Source organism: Zosterops lateralis, assembly GCF_965231275.1.
Source record: "Zosterops lateralis genome assembly, chromosome: 3".
Classification (NCBI taxonomy): Eukaryota; Metazoa; Chordata; class Aves; order Passeriformes; family Zosteropidae; genus Zosterops; species Zosterops lateralis.
Genome location: NC_139764.1, coordinates 13921878 through 13938291, shown reverse-complemented (window position 1 = coordinate 13938291; position 16414 = coordinate 13921878). Strand labels below are relative to the sequence as shown.

General features: G+C 37.9%; 1 protein-coding gene across 9 annotated transcripts in view; it reads right to left on the bottom strand.

Annotated features, from left to right (window-relative positions):
* Positions 1-16414, bottom strand: part of NRXN1 (neurexin 1) — a gene marked incomplete at its 5' end in the record, with an annotated part of 479408 nt that overhangs the window by 119128 nt on the left and 343866 nt on the right. For all 9 annotated transcript variants that reach the window (XM_083857909.1, XM_083857912.1, XM_083857914.1 and 6 more), the window contains one exon: positions 2822-2993. In XM_083857909.1, the coding sequence (XP_083714035.1) occupies positions 2822-2993 (172 nt within the window). The remainder of the gene's footprint in view (positions 1-2821; positions 2994-16414) is intronic.

Here is a 16414-nt window from a genome sequence, read left to right as displayed (position 1 = left end):
CAGGATACTGAAATCTTCACATTTATCTGGGAACTAAAACACATTTTTCCCAACTATATTTCAAAAAAACAACCATCCACCTTAACTAGGATAACCATCCTCTATCACTGACCCCTGCCTCTTTTCCTTTTACAGCTCTCTCATTTCACACCCACTCAAGATATAAATTGAAGGTGCATTGGCCCAGAGCAAACTCAAATATAGTGGGATCAAGAATGATGTCACAGGAGAGACACATTACATTCTATTCATCTTCCAGGGTCACTCTTCTGCATTTTATGCAGCTCTTGGGTGAAACACACAAAGCCATCATGGAAGCTCTGTGAAGCATTCACATGTGATATTTTTTGCAAGGTACCAGTTGTTATTGGGCCTTGGGTATCTTTATCCACAGCAGTTACATGAGGCTGGGTGAAACCTACACAGGTAATGAAACTGGAAAATCCTGAGTCTCTGACAAGGAACTTCTCTCAAAAAATCTTCACGGAGCATTTTAAGACACCAAACACAAACAAGCAATGTCTTGTAATCAGGCATCCCAACCTGAAGTGTAATTCTGAGAAAAATCTTTCCTCATAAAGAAAGACCTGATCAGTTGTTATTTTTTAGACAACCAACTGATTATTTAATTTTATCTTTGAAAAAAAAAATAATCCAGCATATGTAAGTATAGTAACTTTACTAGATGCCTAATCTTGGTTTTATTATTAATTCAAAACCCCCTAAACAACAAGACTGGCAAACCTGATGAAGCAGCATAGAAAGAGGAGAGAAAAATGGGGCTAGATGGTCTCTTTCTGGGAATGGAGAAGGGATGGAAGATGAAAAGGAGGAAGATAGCAGCCAAAAGCAATGCTATGGCATACAGGAGGCATGGAATATTACTATGGAAAAATCAAAGAGAATTACAGGCCAAAGCAGTCTTAGAAGATCCAGCAATAAAACAAGCCAAGGGATTCTGTACTGCAGCTAATGAAGCATCTGAGAATGCCTTGAAATGCAGCCTGCACACAGATTGCTCATGGAAACTCGAGAAGATCTAATTTTCTGTTTTCTTTTTTCAAGTAAAACATCCAGCCTTCTCATACTCCACCAATGCCATCACAAGGAAATTACTCTATTTTCTAAATTGATCTTTGTTTTGTATAAACAAGTTCTATGTGCCACTAGCTTCAGAACTCAAGGAATTTTTTTTGTATTTGACCCTGTCCAGGAGCTCCCTGTTCATCCACACAGACTTCCTGGCATGTTTGCCTGACTTCCTCTTTGTTGGGACGCATCACTCTCAAGCTTGGAGGCAGTGAATTCAAGCTCATCATTTAGGTAAAAAAACCAAAAGAAACAAAACACCACCTCAAGCCTACATTTTTTCCTTTGAGCTGAATAGTCTTGAACATAAACAATGACAGGTCCTCCCCAGCTTACACCTTACTTCAGCAACCATTTACCAAACACTGCAAAATTAGAAAGCCAGGGGGTCACAGGGGAAAAAAGAATATCTGAAAGATCACTGAGTGTATTTCATTCAGTATTCCCCTTTCCCTCAAGAGTTTATCACCTCTCGTAGATGTGTCTAACTCAGAAACTGCTAATGGCTCTAATTGCCAGAGCTGTCATTCATTCATAGCATATTAGCTATGAATTATAACAACTTCTGCTATACATAGTTTCTTTCTCAATACGTACTTTAATTATTTCATAAACTCTGAATTATTTCCAAGAAATTATTCACATGTGAATTTTTTAAAAATTATCTTCAGTTTTTAAAAAGTCAAGTAAATAGTTGGACTATAACTGAAATGGCAAAAGCAGTAACAAAAAGCCCCATCTTAAATACTAATAATTAGTCCAGGGAATGGCTTATGCATTCCTTACTAGTGAAACACACCCTCCTGCTGCAATCCACCCCCAAAAATGAAGAATTTTCCACTTCTAAACTGATAAATCAGAACTGTCATTTACGCAATAGGCGTTCTGGTTTGCATATCTGCCTTCATTTACACCTCCAGATTTGGTGCCTTTTGCTTAATATAAACACACAGAGCAACTGTTAGCAGATAACATGCAGATGCATAAGTTACCATTAATGGTTCAGTAGTCCTACCCAATAAGAAAGGGATTGCGTATCTGAAAAACCTGTTGCCTTTAGAAATGAATAAAATTAGCGGCATAGTAATGCTCAGCACATGGCATTTGCATAAAATTAAATATGGGCCTCCTCAAGGCAGCTCTACCACCATACTAGTGGTCCTCTTCAAGTAGCCAGCATAAATAATATCCTGTAGTTTGCTTTGGAAGTTAAGGCACCTCATTTTGGGTTGTTGGTTGTACAATTGATGACTACGATGCCGTTTGGCTTGTGTCTGCTGGAAAACTTCTGCTAAATTCATAAGCTTCAGATTGCCGTAATCTTGCAATCAAAAGAACACAGACAACCTTTTCCTCAGTAAATGTTTCACCCCATCACTTGGGGATAGAGTTGTGAGTCACTTTAAACCCTGTAGCTTTTGTCAAAGCCTTTTTTTTCCCCCGCCTAAACCAAAAAATGCAATAAAACCAAATGATAGCAAGAAACAAAAGTACTACTTCATGCCTTGATAAGTACATTTTTCCACTTCCAGTAATAACTTGAATTTGGGCTTTTAAACTCACTTAGGAAATGCCATCATCATAAACTGTATTGCTCAGGATTCTTTTAACTACTTCTGTAGCTACAAAAACACTTCAAAGGAGCTGATACTGCATTAGGAGAGGAGCAAAACGAGGCAAACTCCAGGCATCCCCCACCCTCTTTGCGCCAGGTGTTTGTGTGAGCCCTTACCTGCTGGGTAACGCTCGATGACGGGCCAGTTGTCCACCTGTAGGGTGGCATTGCCACCACTCCTCGTGAAGCGAACCACATGGTACTTCCCGTCGTTAATGATGGCGTTCATCTCCTCGATGGCGATGTCATCCGTCCCAACGTTAAATTTAACTCCAATTTTTCCCTGGTGCTGCATAGTTGAAAAAAAAAAAAAAAAGGGGAAAAAAAAAGAAAAAAAAAAGAAAAAAAAGAGGAAGAAGAAAAAGAACTAATTAAGAGTTGTTTTAGAAGAAATTGAGACACTGTGTCATATGGGGGAAGATTTCTAACATATTCCCTCCTCAGATGTAACTTCTGAAGGTTTGCGTGTGGCAGTGACAAACCTTCTCACAGCTTAGGAGGTCTGGGGCATGTTTTTGAAAGATAATCAATATTCCAAATGATTATTTCACCAAATTGAGGTCTCTCCTTTTCCAAAAGATTCAGATCAAGATGAGGATGAGCATGAGGGAAGATGGAGGAAAGCTTCTATCTTTGTCCTCTCCCTCACCTCCATGAGGATTAAACAAAAATTTTCCTTTTAGACTTTCAAAACAGAAAGCCTTACAGTGTCATTTGGAAGAGATACAAGAATTTTCTGGCAAAAAAAGCCAAGTGCCATCCCTGCTTTTCCTTTTTTCAAACCTCATTCATACTTAAAGCCTTCACAAATGATAACAAAGGAGATTGTATCTTCTCTTGGAGAGATTTTTGGCATCACATTGTAGTGATTCTGAATCATTGAGCCAAGATCACACTGGCTGATTAACAAGGATTCCCTGTTCAGAGCCAGAGAGCAGGAAAAGTCACTTGCTTACACAGGGATATAGTGACGTTCTCACTAAGGCCAGAGACTCATTCTTTTGCTGGGACTGGCCTATAAACTCCTGTGTCTGAGTGCTCTTACAGCTAAGGGGACTTCCCATGCACACCAATACCTGGGACAAGGCAGTAGATTTTCCAAATGATTGTCATATCGGTATGTTTTCATTTTTATTGACTTTTGACTATTAAAATGTTCACTCAAATGGGACACATATATTTTATTAAAGTCTTTTAATGTCTATTAAAGTTAACTTAAGGGATTTGTAATTTCTTTTTCTCCTATAAAATCAATTCTACTCTTCAATAAAGGTATTTATTGCACTGAGGAGAAAAAAAGAAAAGCAATGAAGAGTATGAGATTAGGGACTTATTCGTAATAATTGGTATTTCTACAGGAAATTTCATGTTCCTGGAACTGGTACATCCATCTTTAAAGTTAAAAAAAAACTTCATGAAGTTTTTACATGACCAGATGAAACATAATGAAATATTTTACTTTGTATGTCTTGGTCATTCACATGAAATCTTCCAAGACTCAGTTTCACTTGTCTAGCAGAGCTCTTGTGTCTGCTCTCTCTTTGTCTTACTACCCTCAGAACTGCTTCCTGCAGTAAGTGTATTCTGCAGCTCCTTGTCTCTGGAAGTCCTCCACGCAAAGAACTCAAGAGTTCTTCCACTTTATTTTATTCTCTTTTTAAACATCTGACTTTGTTTTCCAGCAGTTCTTGCATACTGCAGTTACACAGCTGAGAAGCTGCTGAACACCTCTGCAGTTCCTCAACATTTTGGCATGACATTACCAGCTCCTCAGCTATGACCTTTTTTGAAACAACTGAAGGACCGTTCCCTGATGAGATTTGCAGAATAACTGTGAAAAATATTTTTTGTTGGCTCAGTTGATTGAACAGTGTTTTTTAAACATCCCCCCCCTTTTTTTTCCTTGTGGAACATTTTAATATTTCTCCATTCACTGGTCCTACTTTTCCATGTCTATAAAGTGTCAACAAGGGATCCACCTTATCCAATTCATGCTCATCTTCTTTTGCCTGTGGTGTGAGTTGCATAGCAATTCCCCACTTATCTTGGAAAGGTAACTGTAGCTCTTCTTAATTTCAGCTGCTTCAACTAGACTCAGAATAAATTTCACCCATTTTTTTCCCATGGATATAGTAGCTTGTTTGTTTCACCTGTTTCATTCATATTCTTACTCTCTTTATACAGAAATATCTACAAAGAAATGTAACACTGCCCTGCTTTAATGCAATCTCCTCTTTTACTAATTTTTGAAATACAGAAAAGCAGCATGTAATGATAATGGTGTATGCAACTTTTCATAGTACTTTCAAGAAATGAAAGGCTCTGAGGATTAAATAAAGCTGACTAATTTTACCGTGATTAGTAATTATCCTATTCACAACCTACACTTTATATACCAGTTTTCTTATTTTACATATATATATATGCATATACATATATTATTTTAGATATTTAAAAATTACAAAGGAAACAAAACAGCTTTAAAGTGAATAGAAATGGTGGGGGCAAAAAGAAGTGGCATACATGACACATATTTCAGCAGTTTTACCAAAGTTAGAGCATGTGGGCTCCAGCCAAATTACCATTTGCAAATGGCCAGGTATTGGCAACTGAAATGAATGCTTTGCAGACTTGAAAGGAGACTTTCAGCCTTCCTTTATGGATATAAACCTTCTAGTGAAAAAAACGCCAAGTTTTCTTGACTTTCCTATGTTTGTACAGAAATACCATGCACAGGCATCGAGCATGCAGATGCAAGAGCAAATATCACCCTAAAAGTTGGTAACATTACAGTGATTCTTTTGTCTTTATTTGTGACATATTTGTGTATCTGAAACAACAAAAAACTCAAGTTTTAAAGGATATACTTAATTTTTTCTATACTTCTCTGGCACCCATGGGCTTCTCTGTAACACCTCTCCATAAAACAAGGAAGCAAAACTGTGTTTCAAATTGAAGACTTCCTGATTATTATATCCATCTTTGACTTCTGGACATCACATCAAACATTATATGAATTACAACCACATTTTGCACCGCCCTTTAGAACCACAAAACAAAAACTGATGCTCCAATAAACACCTTTCTATGAAGACAGGGGATTTTCTAAGCCCTTGCACTACCATGCAGGAATTTGACACGCTGCACACCTCCTCCCCTGTAAGATAACATTATTTTTCATTTGTCTTTGTCATGTTATTTTTCATCTATCTTGGTTAAGACCATGTGCACACAGAATTATTGTGGATCAGCTGACATACAGTAACCTGTTGAGATAACTTGATCTCAGCCCACAACCTTGTTACGCTTAATCTAGTGAGCCTGTGACCTTTTAGAAAGAACTGATTTTTGTATTTCCTCTTTTTTTGGAGCAATATGGTAGTCAGAGAGGAAAGATACAGATAAAACTGAAGCCTACTAAACTACTATTTTCACTCTGCCAGCCTCAGTTGCATAGTAAAGTGGTAGAAATTTTCCTTTATCACTTGTTCATTCAAAATAATCTTAGAAGTCATCCTTCCTGTCAGAAACAGCCTCAGAGAAATGCTGAGTGAGAGGTTCCCTCTCCAGCACCCTGCTGATGGGCACTGTAGAAATGTCTGTGCATCACTAAATACTGCAATAAGTCAGCACTACTGTTGGATGGTGCTATCCCTGCCAACGACCCAAAATAGTACAGGCTCACATTCCCACAAGCGAGGATTTTTCTTGCCCACAAGCAAAGATGATCATTTCAGAGCTCCCCTGGTAAAAATCAGCTCTGTACACAGAGCCCATAGAAGCCCACTGTACTGTTTATTGTTTTCAGCCTGTGTTTTCTTTTTCTCAGTTTCACCCAGTTGTGAGAGAACATAGTAATGAATCAAATCCTTTTCCTATTGTGCCTTTATCTATTCCATACTGCTAAGGCCACAGTAACACAGAGGAGTCATGCAGGAGGTGGGAGAATTTCCAAGAAAGGCCAAAACAGAGAAGGGATGCATTTCAAGAAGTGGCTTAAACATTGTGTCTATGGAAATCATTTTGAACGTCAGATTCAAAGGTAGTACGAATAATGCTAAATCCACTACCTCGCCACCACTGCTCCCTGGGACAATGCAGCACAGGGACCTTGGATTCATCTATAGACACCCCGTGACACTCTGAGCCCCAGCCAGCAACTCTCCAGAAACACCAAAGTTTTGGGTTGGAGGTGTTTTGGCCACGTAGCTGTCCTGTTTCTGAGGCCAGGGTAGCTTTTATTTCAACAGTACCTACACAGGCAGATAAGTTAATTTGTTGTACATTATTGCAACATGTAATGTTTGTGTATAGCTAAGTTCTGCTGTCCAAGCTCACAGGTTAAGGATAAATATGTTAATGGCTTCAAAGCAGTTGGATAAAACCATGAGACCACTTCAATTCTGTGCTCTTAATGTGCTCTGAAATATTGGGAGCTTTGATTGCTCCAATAATGTGGGATGTGTGTATGTGTACATACCTATCACTTCAAAATATTTTGTCTTCAAAAGCACTGGCAGCAGCTGATGTAATGTAGTAACTCCAGTGGAGTATTTTCAAGCCTGAATTGTGTACTCTAAATACTTAACAGACTTCTGATGAGGCACCAGGAATGCTGATGAACCCGGGAACCAAGCAAGAAAGGTGGAATGCAAATCAAGCCAGCACATGACATTACAATTTGTTCCCTGTTGGACTTTAGTTCAGTGCTACCAATCTGCCAAAATGCAGTAAAACCAATGCTAGTATTATACATATATATACACACACTCATACATATATACTGAAAAAAGAAATATATATGATTGATATTTCCTATAACATCAGCAACGCTTCGCTGCTCTCCGTAGCAATAACTACAGAATAAGTCAAACATGAGTCCATGCAAATTTGGCACAACAATAGTTTTAGAACAGACTTCAGACAAGCTAAGCTCGTAATACTTACAACCTTTAACCACTTCCAAGGAAAAGCAATAACAGTGGGACTCCCACAGGTGGACAAACTGAGAAGAAAATTCAAGCGTACCAGCTTGCATTTTATATCATCAGCCCCTGAGGCACCACGTTCTGGTGAATGCAGTAACAAAGTCTTACAACTAACTGAAGGTATACTTTGATTTTATTGAAGTGTAGGTTTCTTGAGTTTTATTAAGGCTGAGATAATTTTTACTCAAATGCAATTTATTTTTTCCAACATTAACAATTTTTTCCCCTTTTCAGTCAACTGCAAGTCAAGACACCATAGAAACACGCATTCTCCGGTCATGCCTTGAGTACTTACAGCCAGGTTTTGTGCCCTTTCATAAATTCAGAAAGGTATTTTAGAATGGCTTTTAGCATATCAATGCTTGACATACTGCAGAAAACCCAGGAGGGGAATGTAACCTCTATCAGAGTGCTGGTAAGCAAAGTTACTACTCAGAGGCTGGCGCTTCAAGTAAGGAAGCAAAGGTTTCTGCTGATGTCTGATAGGATGCATCCACCTGCTACTCAGTCTTTTGCCATCTGACAAGTGGGAAACTATTTATTTTTTCTTTCTTTTCCCAGAAGCTGGTAATGCGTAGCTAGAGTGGAAAGCAAAGAAAACAAAACAAACCAACCAAACTTCCAATTTTTCTGGTTTCATGGTGAGGACATTAAGTTATTCCTAGTGTTTTCTCTTACAAGTTCTCACCATTTATTTGCACTATTTATTTTCCTAATATTTGTTTATTTCTCATATTCACATTACTGTAGACCTTAGGTTATGAGAAAAAAACCCAAACCAACCAAACAAAAAAGACAAAAAACCCCCAACCAAACAAAAACCTCCAAACAAACAAAAAAATGAATAAAAAAAAATAAGCAAACCAAACGCCTTTTCATTTCAAAACACTTTTCATTTTAATCCAAGATACCAGTTTTGATAATTGTACAGAAAAACCTTAAAACCCAAAGCTTTCCAAGATACTGTTGGCAGATCAAGAGAAAGAACTAGAAATCATGTTAAATCATCACTGGGCTTGAGTGGTGGCTGGAATCCAAATGTGGCCCTTGAATTCATGTGAGAAGAGCAGACAGATATACACTACCCATTTACACACACCTGTTGGAAATGCAATCCTGGTAACAAAATGCTGCCTATCACTGTGCTATGCCACTGTTCAGGTTATTCACAGAGGAAAAATGTCTGCAGAGCCAGAAAAGTTACCAGCATTTCCTGCAGCACCCGTGCATGCTCACCTAAGCACAAACACACCTTTTTCATCTACACCAAGATCCTTTCAGAGACAGTACAAAACACTGAAAAAATAGATCAATAGTTATAAATATACAGCAATATTTTTTTTTTCCTCTCCTCTAGTTTTGGGATCCTCAAATAGTTGTCTCATGAATTTTGTTAAAGGGACATGGAGGGAAAATTTGCATCATATTTCACTCTCCTGTTTTACTCAGAATTTCTGTAAGACCCTTTAATAAACCTTTACATGACCCCAATTTCATGCCATTAACTTATCTAGGTTTTCTAAATCAATACAGAAATAATAAAAATTCATTGTTCACCAGATGTCCCCAGCTGACATATAAGAAATAACACTGTCACTGTAACCACATTATGCATGCAAATGTATACAGATGCTACCAGATCTATTGCACTATTAAGCACTGGTCAATAAAAATTAAGCATCTTCTAGCCTTAAACCAATGACCCTTAAAAGATGTAAGTGAAGTACGGGCTCAACATCCCACTAATCTACTGTAACTGAGGTACACCTAGAAAAAGAGCCACCTAAGTGGCCCATTAAGTGGAAGGAGCAATATGTGGCATAGCAAATTTTATGTCCCAAAGTGCCATCTGTGTGACCCACAGAACAAAATTTCTGGAAAGAAGATATCATTAGAGCAATCACTCACTGACCTAGCATTTCAGGGCAGGAAGCAACTATCCTTTATTACTATGAAAAACCAACTTGTATCACTTTTCTGCTTTAAAATAATTGTTCTCACAGTCTGCTTTAAAGTGTTACAGCAATTCGATTTACACATAAAGCTCAGCAAGCAGAAAATATAGAAATATTTATAAATCTACAGTTCTGACACTTCAACTCTCAGTCTGCAGTCTTCATGTTTAGTTTTAAACATTATAATTCTCACTGCTATGTATTATACATGTATTATTTCAGGTTAGCCTGATGATGAATTCCTGAGACAATACAATTACCTGAACAACCAGCCCTTAAAATGCAGTAGTTATGAAAGACATATGGTGTAGAGCCCACAGCAGCAGCATACTGCATCTTATTATCCACTCAGCATCATTACTGCAGTACACAAAATTAAGTTTTTCTGAGAAAACATGCAGTAAAGAACAATTTAAGTAGCTTGTCCTTAATGTGGTATTTCTTTCAAAATAGAATGCTTCACAGAAGTATCTTGACCTTTCCTGTGTCTCACCCAGGGGTTTTGTGAGATGCTATGGATGGTTTGAAGAGATGCTGTTCACCAAACAGAGCATAATTTGAAGGAAACAAAGTCTTCTACTGGCCAAAGTAGTTCATAAGGCTTGGCTTTGCTCTCTACACTTATTTTCCATGGGGGCAGACATATTGAGTACTTTAAATACAGGGTGTCCAGCGTACGGAAATTCCATACACTTTGGAAACTCCAGGTACTCACAAATTGCAAACAGTGCTCCTCCCTGCACATATATGAACACATGTTTTCGAATGGGCACAGTGAGATTTGAAAATTAAGCATGCTTTCCAGTTTTTTATAGTGGTTTTATACAGAGGTTATTAAAACAGTGATCCTGGAACTTGAAACAGTCATTCAAGGGTATAAAACAAACAAGTAGCATCTTGATATCAGTACAATCTAATCCAACTGGAAGTTGTCCTGGCTTAAGGACATTCATTTCTGTGTTTAGAAAGCTTTCAGAGAACTCTCCTGATAATCTGTGTGTCTAAAACGAATTTGAAGTCAGAGTGAGCAGGACATATAACTGGGACCAGAAGTGAAGAATCAGCAAATTCTCAAGCAGGCTTTCATGCTAAATGATTAATAGCCATATAATCAACACACATGCTCCTGAAAAAACCAGTAATTATTTTTTGAGAATCTGAGTAAAAGGACTTCTCATATTAAAAGCCTGTAGGGAATTATTAATAACCAAAAATAGCATTGGACAACCAATCCTATTGAGCTTTAATGAAAAATGAACACCTACCTGCCATTCATACTTTTGATAAACTCCTCTTTAATATTAATCAGGGTCTTGAATATTTCCAGATGCCTACCACAAACACTGGTAAAAAACCCTTTTTAAAGAGTTTTTAAATTGACACTTTTTATTCTTCTATTGCTTTGATTTCCTGCATGCAAATGCATTTCCAGAATTGTTTCCTAAATATTGTTCTCTTTCTTTGGGGTCACTAGTTTGAAATAACCTGTTCCTAATTTATCTTGGCTGCTAAGTCTTCATAGTGATATGAAAGAAAACTGAAAAGAAAAGGAAAAAAATCCAGTCCACAAAGTGATTTAAAAGCTGGGCATCTGAATAGTGGAGTTAGATGAATATTTTTTACCTCCTATCTGTAAAATGAAGAAATCATGATATTCTCACTTCAGAAAATTCTCTATCTGAAGCAATTTACAACTGAAAAGTAGATCAGCAAAAGTAAAACAAACAAAAGAAAACACACACATACACACAAATTGTCTACTGGTCTGTGAGACAAACATAGAACTGAAATGAAACGCCCTCGCGCAAGGACACGTAACCTACACTGTTCCCAGCTAGCAGAGCTACAACATGCCACAGGTAGGACTTGGGGTCTCTGGAAGGAAGGCAAGTCCTGGCTGTTTCAGTTTTTGAGCAGTCCTATCATTTCTGTTGCCAGCTTTCTTCCTTTTATCCTCAAGTGTAGAGCCATTCTACACATGGCAAGCTTTAATGCCATGTATATTTTCCTCCATCGTGGTAGTTTCCTTTATCTTACCTTTCTTCATCTTGAGGATCTTTCAGAATCAAAACCAACTTGACAATTTACTGGTGTGCTGTGCTACGCAGTGCAGAGTAGCCTATCATCAATGCTACAACAGAGGATCTCACTTCTTTTGATCACTTAATGCTACAGAGCATGTAAAAATCCTTACACTGAATACATGTAGCACATGAAGTGATCAAACAGTGTTCGTTGACTGGACTGTGAAATCCCTCAGGTAGCTGGAAAGGGAAAGCAAAAATCTGATAGCTACCTCTACATTCTCTGCTGCTGCTACTAACAACCCACAAGGTTTGAAAAACATTGTTTTGGCATCTTAAAAAAAAACAAACCAAAACCAAAAAACCAAAACAAAACACCACCCTGTGGAAGAGAAGCGCTACAAATGAAAGGGTTCTGTACGAGAACTCATTAGTGATTGTGACCAGCCTCCACAAGGAAGAAATCTCTGGGGAGAAGCATAGCAAAACAGGACAAGCACCTTCAACAATATAATCTTCAATAATCAAGAAGTTCCTTAATTCTATTTAAGAAGAAATCTGCTGGAAAACTGGAAAAGCTGACCTCAAGAAAATCAGAAAAATATCAAAACTGAATTTTATCCATTCCAAGGGAGCTTTGCCTATAACAGAGCTCTGTACTGTCAGACTCTGAGTGCCTCTCTGTAGCACGGAACATTCATGAATGTTGTTGTCCTTACTGGAATGGTCAGTATCAGGCTTGAATGATGTCCAAATATATTCGTGCTCATGCTCATGAACAAAATTTTTTTTTTTTAAATCTCTAATGATATCTAAGTATTTGCTTACAACATGCAAAACAATAGCCATTAACAGCCAAAACTGCAAAATGCATCCTTATTTTCAAACTGCACATGTGAAAAGAACAGCATCATCCTTTTAATTACAAACTCTTCACTTAAAATAGGCTTTTATTACTTATGGAAAGCATAATTCTGGAAACAGGGCAGGGTGAGCAACCAGCTATCAATGGTTTAGGGCAGCATTCTAAACTCATTGGTACTGTATTCCTGATTTCTGCCCTTATTGCAGCTACTTTCTTCATTTTTTTATTTTTTTTTTTTTATTATGGTTGGAAGATATTTACCTTGGAAAGTTAAAAGTCAGAAGGAACTCCACAGAAGTTATGGCTGCTTTAGAAATAGTAACATGCTAAAAACGGAGCATCTCTCATTAGAGTTACTTGTCACTTTTTCAGAGCTTCTGCCTCATACTGCTATTCTCACACATTTCACTGTGGAAGAGATGTGATGGTAAAATATTTGAAAGACAGCTGATGCAAATTATGTGCTTTCCATTTTTTGTTTCTTTTTAAATGCTGTCTTTACTAAGATCAAGGTTTTGCTAGAAAGAGCTTAGTAGAAACCAGACATATAACTACTTCCCTTTTCATATTTCCACAGCTTTAATGATAGTGAGGGACTATTTGAAAAAGAAAAAAAAAAAGAATAATTTCACTGCTATTTGGTCAGATAAGCTTTTGCAACTACATTAGGGTGGCAGAGAAAAGAATGGGCACCTCTGAAAGGGAAAAAAAACCAAAACATCAAAAAACCTACAGAGACACATTGGAAATGTGACTTCCTAAAAACATAGCAGGGGAAAATGTCTGCATCTTAAATAGGCTCATGGGGAGCTTATGTTTGAAATATCTTGTGGTCTGCACCAGATAACCCAGTGTCTTGCTGACTTTGCTGGTGTCACAGAGGTGAGGTTTCCACATGGGTGAGCAAACCACTGGAGCAATTTATTCAAAAACATTAGACTCAAATTGGCTTTAGTACAGCACCAGGCGAGGCAGGTGTGTGTGCATGGCTGTGCACATATACTGCCTTTCTGACATTCTTCTGTGCTAAATGAGATAACTTAAAGGCTATAAAAAGAAAATCCTATTTCTTTTCCTCCTCTTATTTTTTTCCAAATTGTTCTTTGCCCACCAATAATCTCATTAAGCAGTAACACCATTAGAGGACATCAGGCACAGATTTTTTCACCTGTAGTGAAGCTCCAGCTTTTTGCCACTTCTGCTTTGCCGGTGCAATTGCTAAAAGGTTTCTCGGCTCTGCCAGTGCAAAGGGCATTTGTGACTGACTGATCTCCCCAGGAAACATTCTCCCATTTCCTCTCTCAGCTCAGCACTGTGCAAGTGCTGTGCCCACCCTGCTGGGAGGAAACTCCACAAACTTCATCTTACAGAACATTCCACAACCAAGGAATATGCCAGAACTGCTCCGCCACTAAGCCACAGTTCTTATATTACAGGAAGACTTACTTTAATGCCTGGATAATTGTAATTATGATCATTTTCTGTGCTGCATCCCACACTCAAACACTAATTTTGAAGCAGAAAGGTAGGTGCTGACAATCAGCCCCTTTCCCACCTTTTTCACCAATATAAACCTATCATGACCTGCATATGCCTGCAGATACCTCAATGAATGCTCATATATCTCTATATTTGATTTACGGAGATGTATACAGTGGAGTGATGAGGTGACACTCTTTCTGCTCACTCTCCATGCAGAGGGGTAAGAACAAGGATTCCTAATTAATTACTTATCAAGGAGAATCACCTTAATTAGGGTCAAATTCTGTGGCAGACAGCTTAATTCATTCTTTAACTTCTGCATGCAAACACATTTCTTTCTACAGAACAATTGATTGGCAGCTCATTCACACTGCTCAATTATATTTTTATTTTTTTAAAGGAAAATGAAATTAAAATGTTATCTTTTGAAACCAGTGCATCTGTTCTGAAGAATAACCCAGTGTCTTAAGTAATTAAAATTAATGTTTCCTGCTTTTTTCTGCTGTTATCCTGCTAAAGCAATTCTTGCAATGATTGCACTGCTAGTGGGATTGGGGCAGTTCTCAGCCTCTTAAACTCCTGGCTGAGGTGTTGATCCCAGTGAAAAAGCAGGATGCATTCCCAGACAGAGAAGTACTCAGACACACAGGAAATCTTGTGCTGTCACAGGTACTTGTCTCTACCTATGTGTACTCCAAGAGAGGGTAGCTGGCAATGAGTTCCTTCTCATTACTCTCAAAACAATTATTTCAAAAGATAATTTTCCTATTAAAAAAAAAAAAAATCTCTCTCAGACATATGGTTAAAGTTGTTGCATTTGGAAAGGAATCACAGATTCACTTTTTCAGACTATAAAACTGCCCCTGCTTACTGTATTTACCTTCATGTACTTATTAGTATTGATATCGAGTAAGGAAAGGTTTTAGCTTGACTATTAGTAAGTGAGATGGATAAAAACAGAAAAAAAATAGATATGAACAATTGTTTAGTTTTAGAAAGTAATGAAAGTCAATACGAAGCCTCAGGATGTGGCTCGCATGGAGATGGCCTATGATCCACTAGAGACACTTCTTTTAAAACTTGAGACCAAAAAAAACAAAAGAGGGAAAAAAATCAACTACAAAGCACTTAACGGTGTCATATTTTTTTAATAGAGGAACCTAAGACATGGAAGTAAACCTTCCATATGCAGGATCCAACTCATTTGTCATTCCCATATCTGTTGGACAACAGGTGTAAGGTTTGTTTTGATTCAGAAGCAAACAAGTGTGGGGAGCAGCACAATAAAAGCAGCCTTTAGCCTAGCAGATGTAGTTTATGATTTATAACTTCAGCATTTCTTTCCTGACAATTTATAATCTGTTGATTATAAATCCATAGTGTGAACTCGGTTCCAGTTATATGTGAAACTATTTTGCATCATATTTTCAGCCAGAAAAACAAACAGAAAAGCTGTTCTGGGGCAGTCCTCAACCCAGAGGGATTTAGACCAGGTTTAGGAAACGCTTTACTCTTATTCCAAACTGTGTCACTGAGGGCTGGGATACTTTCCACTCCAGTTAGTGGAATACTGGGATACTTTCTACTCTGCTAAGTCCAGGCCTTCCCATCAGGCAATTCCCACCACCGCCCTCCACAACCATTCCAAAAGCAGAAATATATCTGCTTAATGAACCTTTGTATACAGTTTCCAGCTTTCCCACCCCGCTCTTCACTCCCACCCAAGACTCCTGGAGAAGCTGAAGTTTTCCTCGTCTCTCCTTTCTGTGGCACAGCCTGACAAAGGAGTGGCCCCACTCCACATCTGCCCTGCTCCTGGAGAAAAAAACTGTGTGAAAGGGAATTGTAATGTGTAGGGTCAGGTTAACAGAGCCCAGCAGGGCCTTCAGGGATCTTTGAAAACATAATGATTGCAATAGCAACACATTGTAGTGTTATAAGATCTTCCCAAACACAATCCTAAAGAGGTTACCTATGAATCAGTGGCATCACATTATGAAATTAAAGCTTGCCCTCTCCTTGCCCTCTTTTTTCCTTAAAATATATATACCTTGTAATCCATATAGTGTCCTTCTGTCCCACAAAAACCACAAATATTTTCCAAGGAGAATGCCTTTCTGCTCCCTTGGGCAATCCCTTTAGGGATATTATTGTTGGCAATAATTTGCTATGCTTTAAAAAGCAACTAAGTGCAAAATAACAAATGCAAACAGTGAAAATAATGCAGAAATACATATTGAATAATTGTGGCTGCAAAAAATCATTTTATATTATGGAGACTTGGAAAAAAATTCAATGTAGATATTGTCTGAAGAAAAAAGTATTTCATACCTTATTGCTGCCACTAGAAGAGATTCAGCAAACAGTTCTAACCAACCCAGTGAGCCAAATCATAA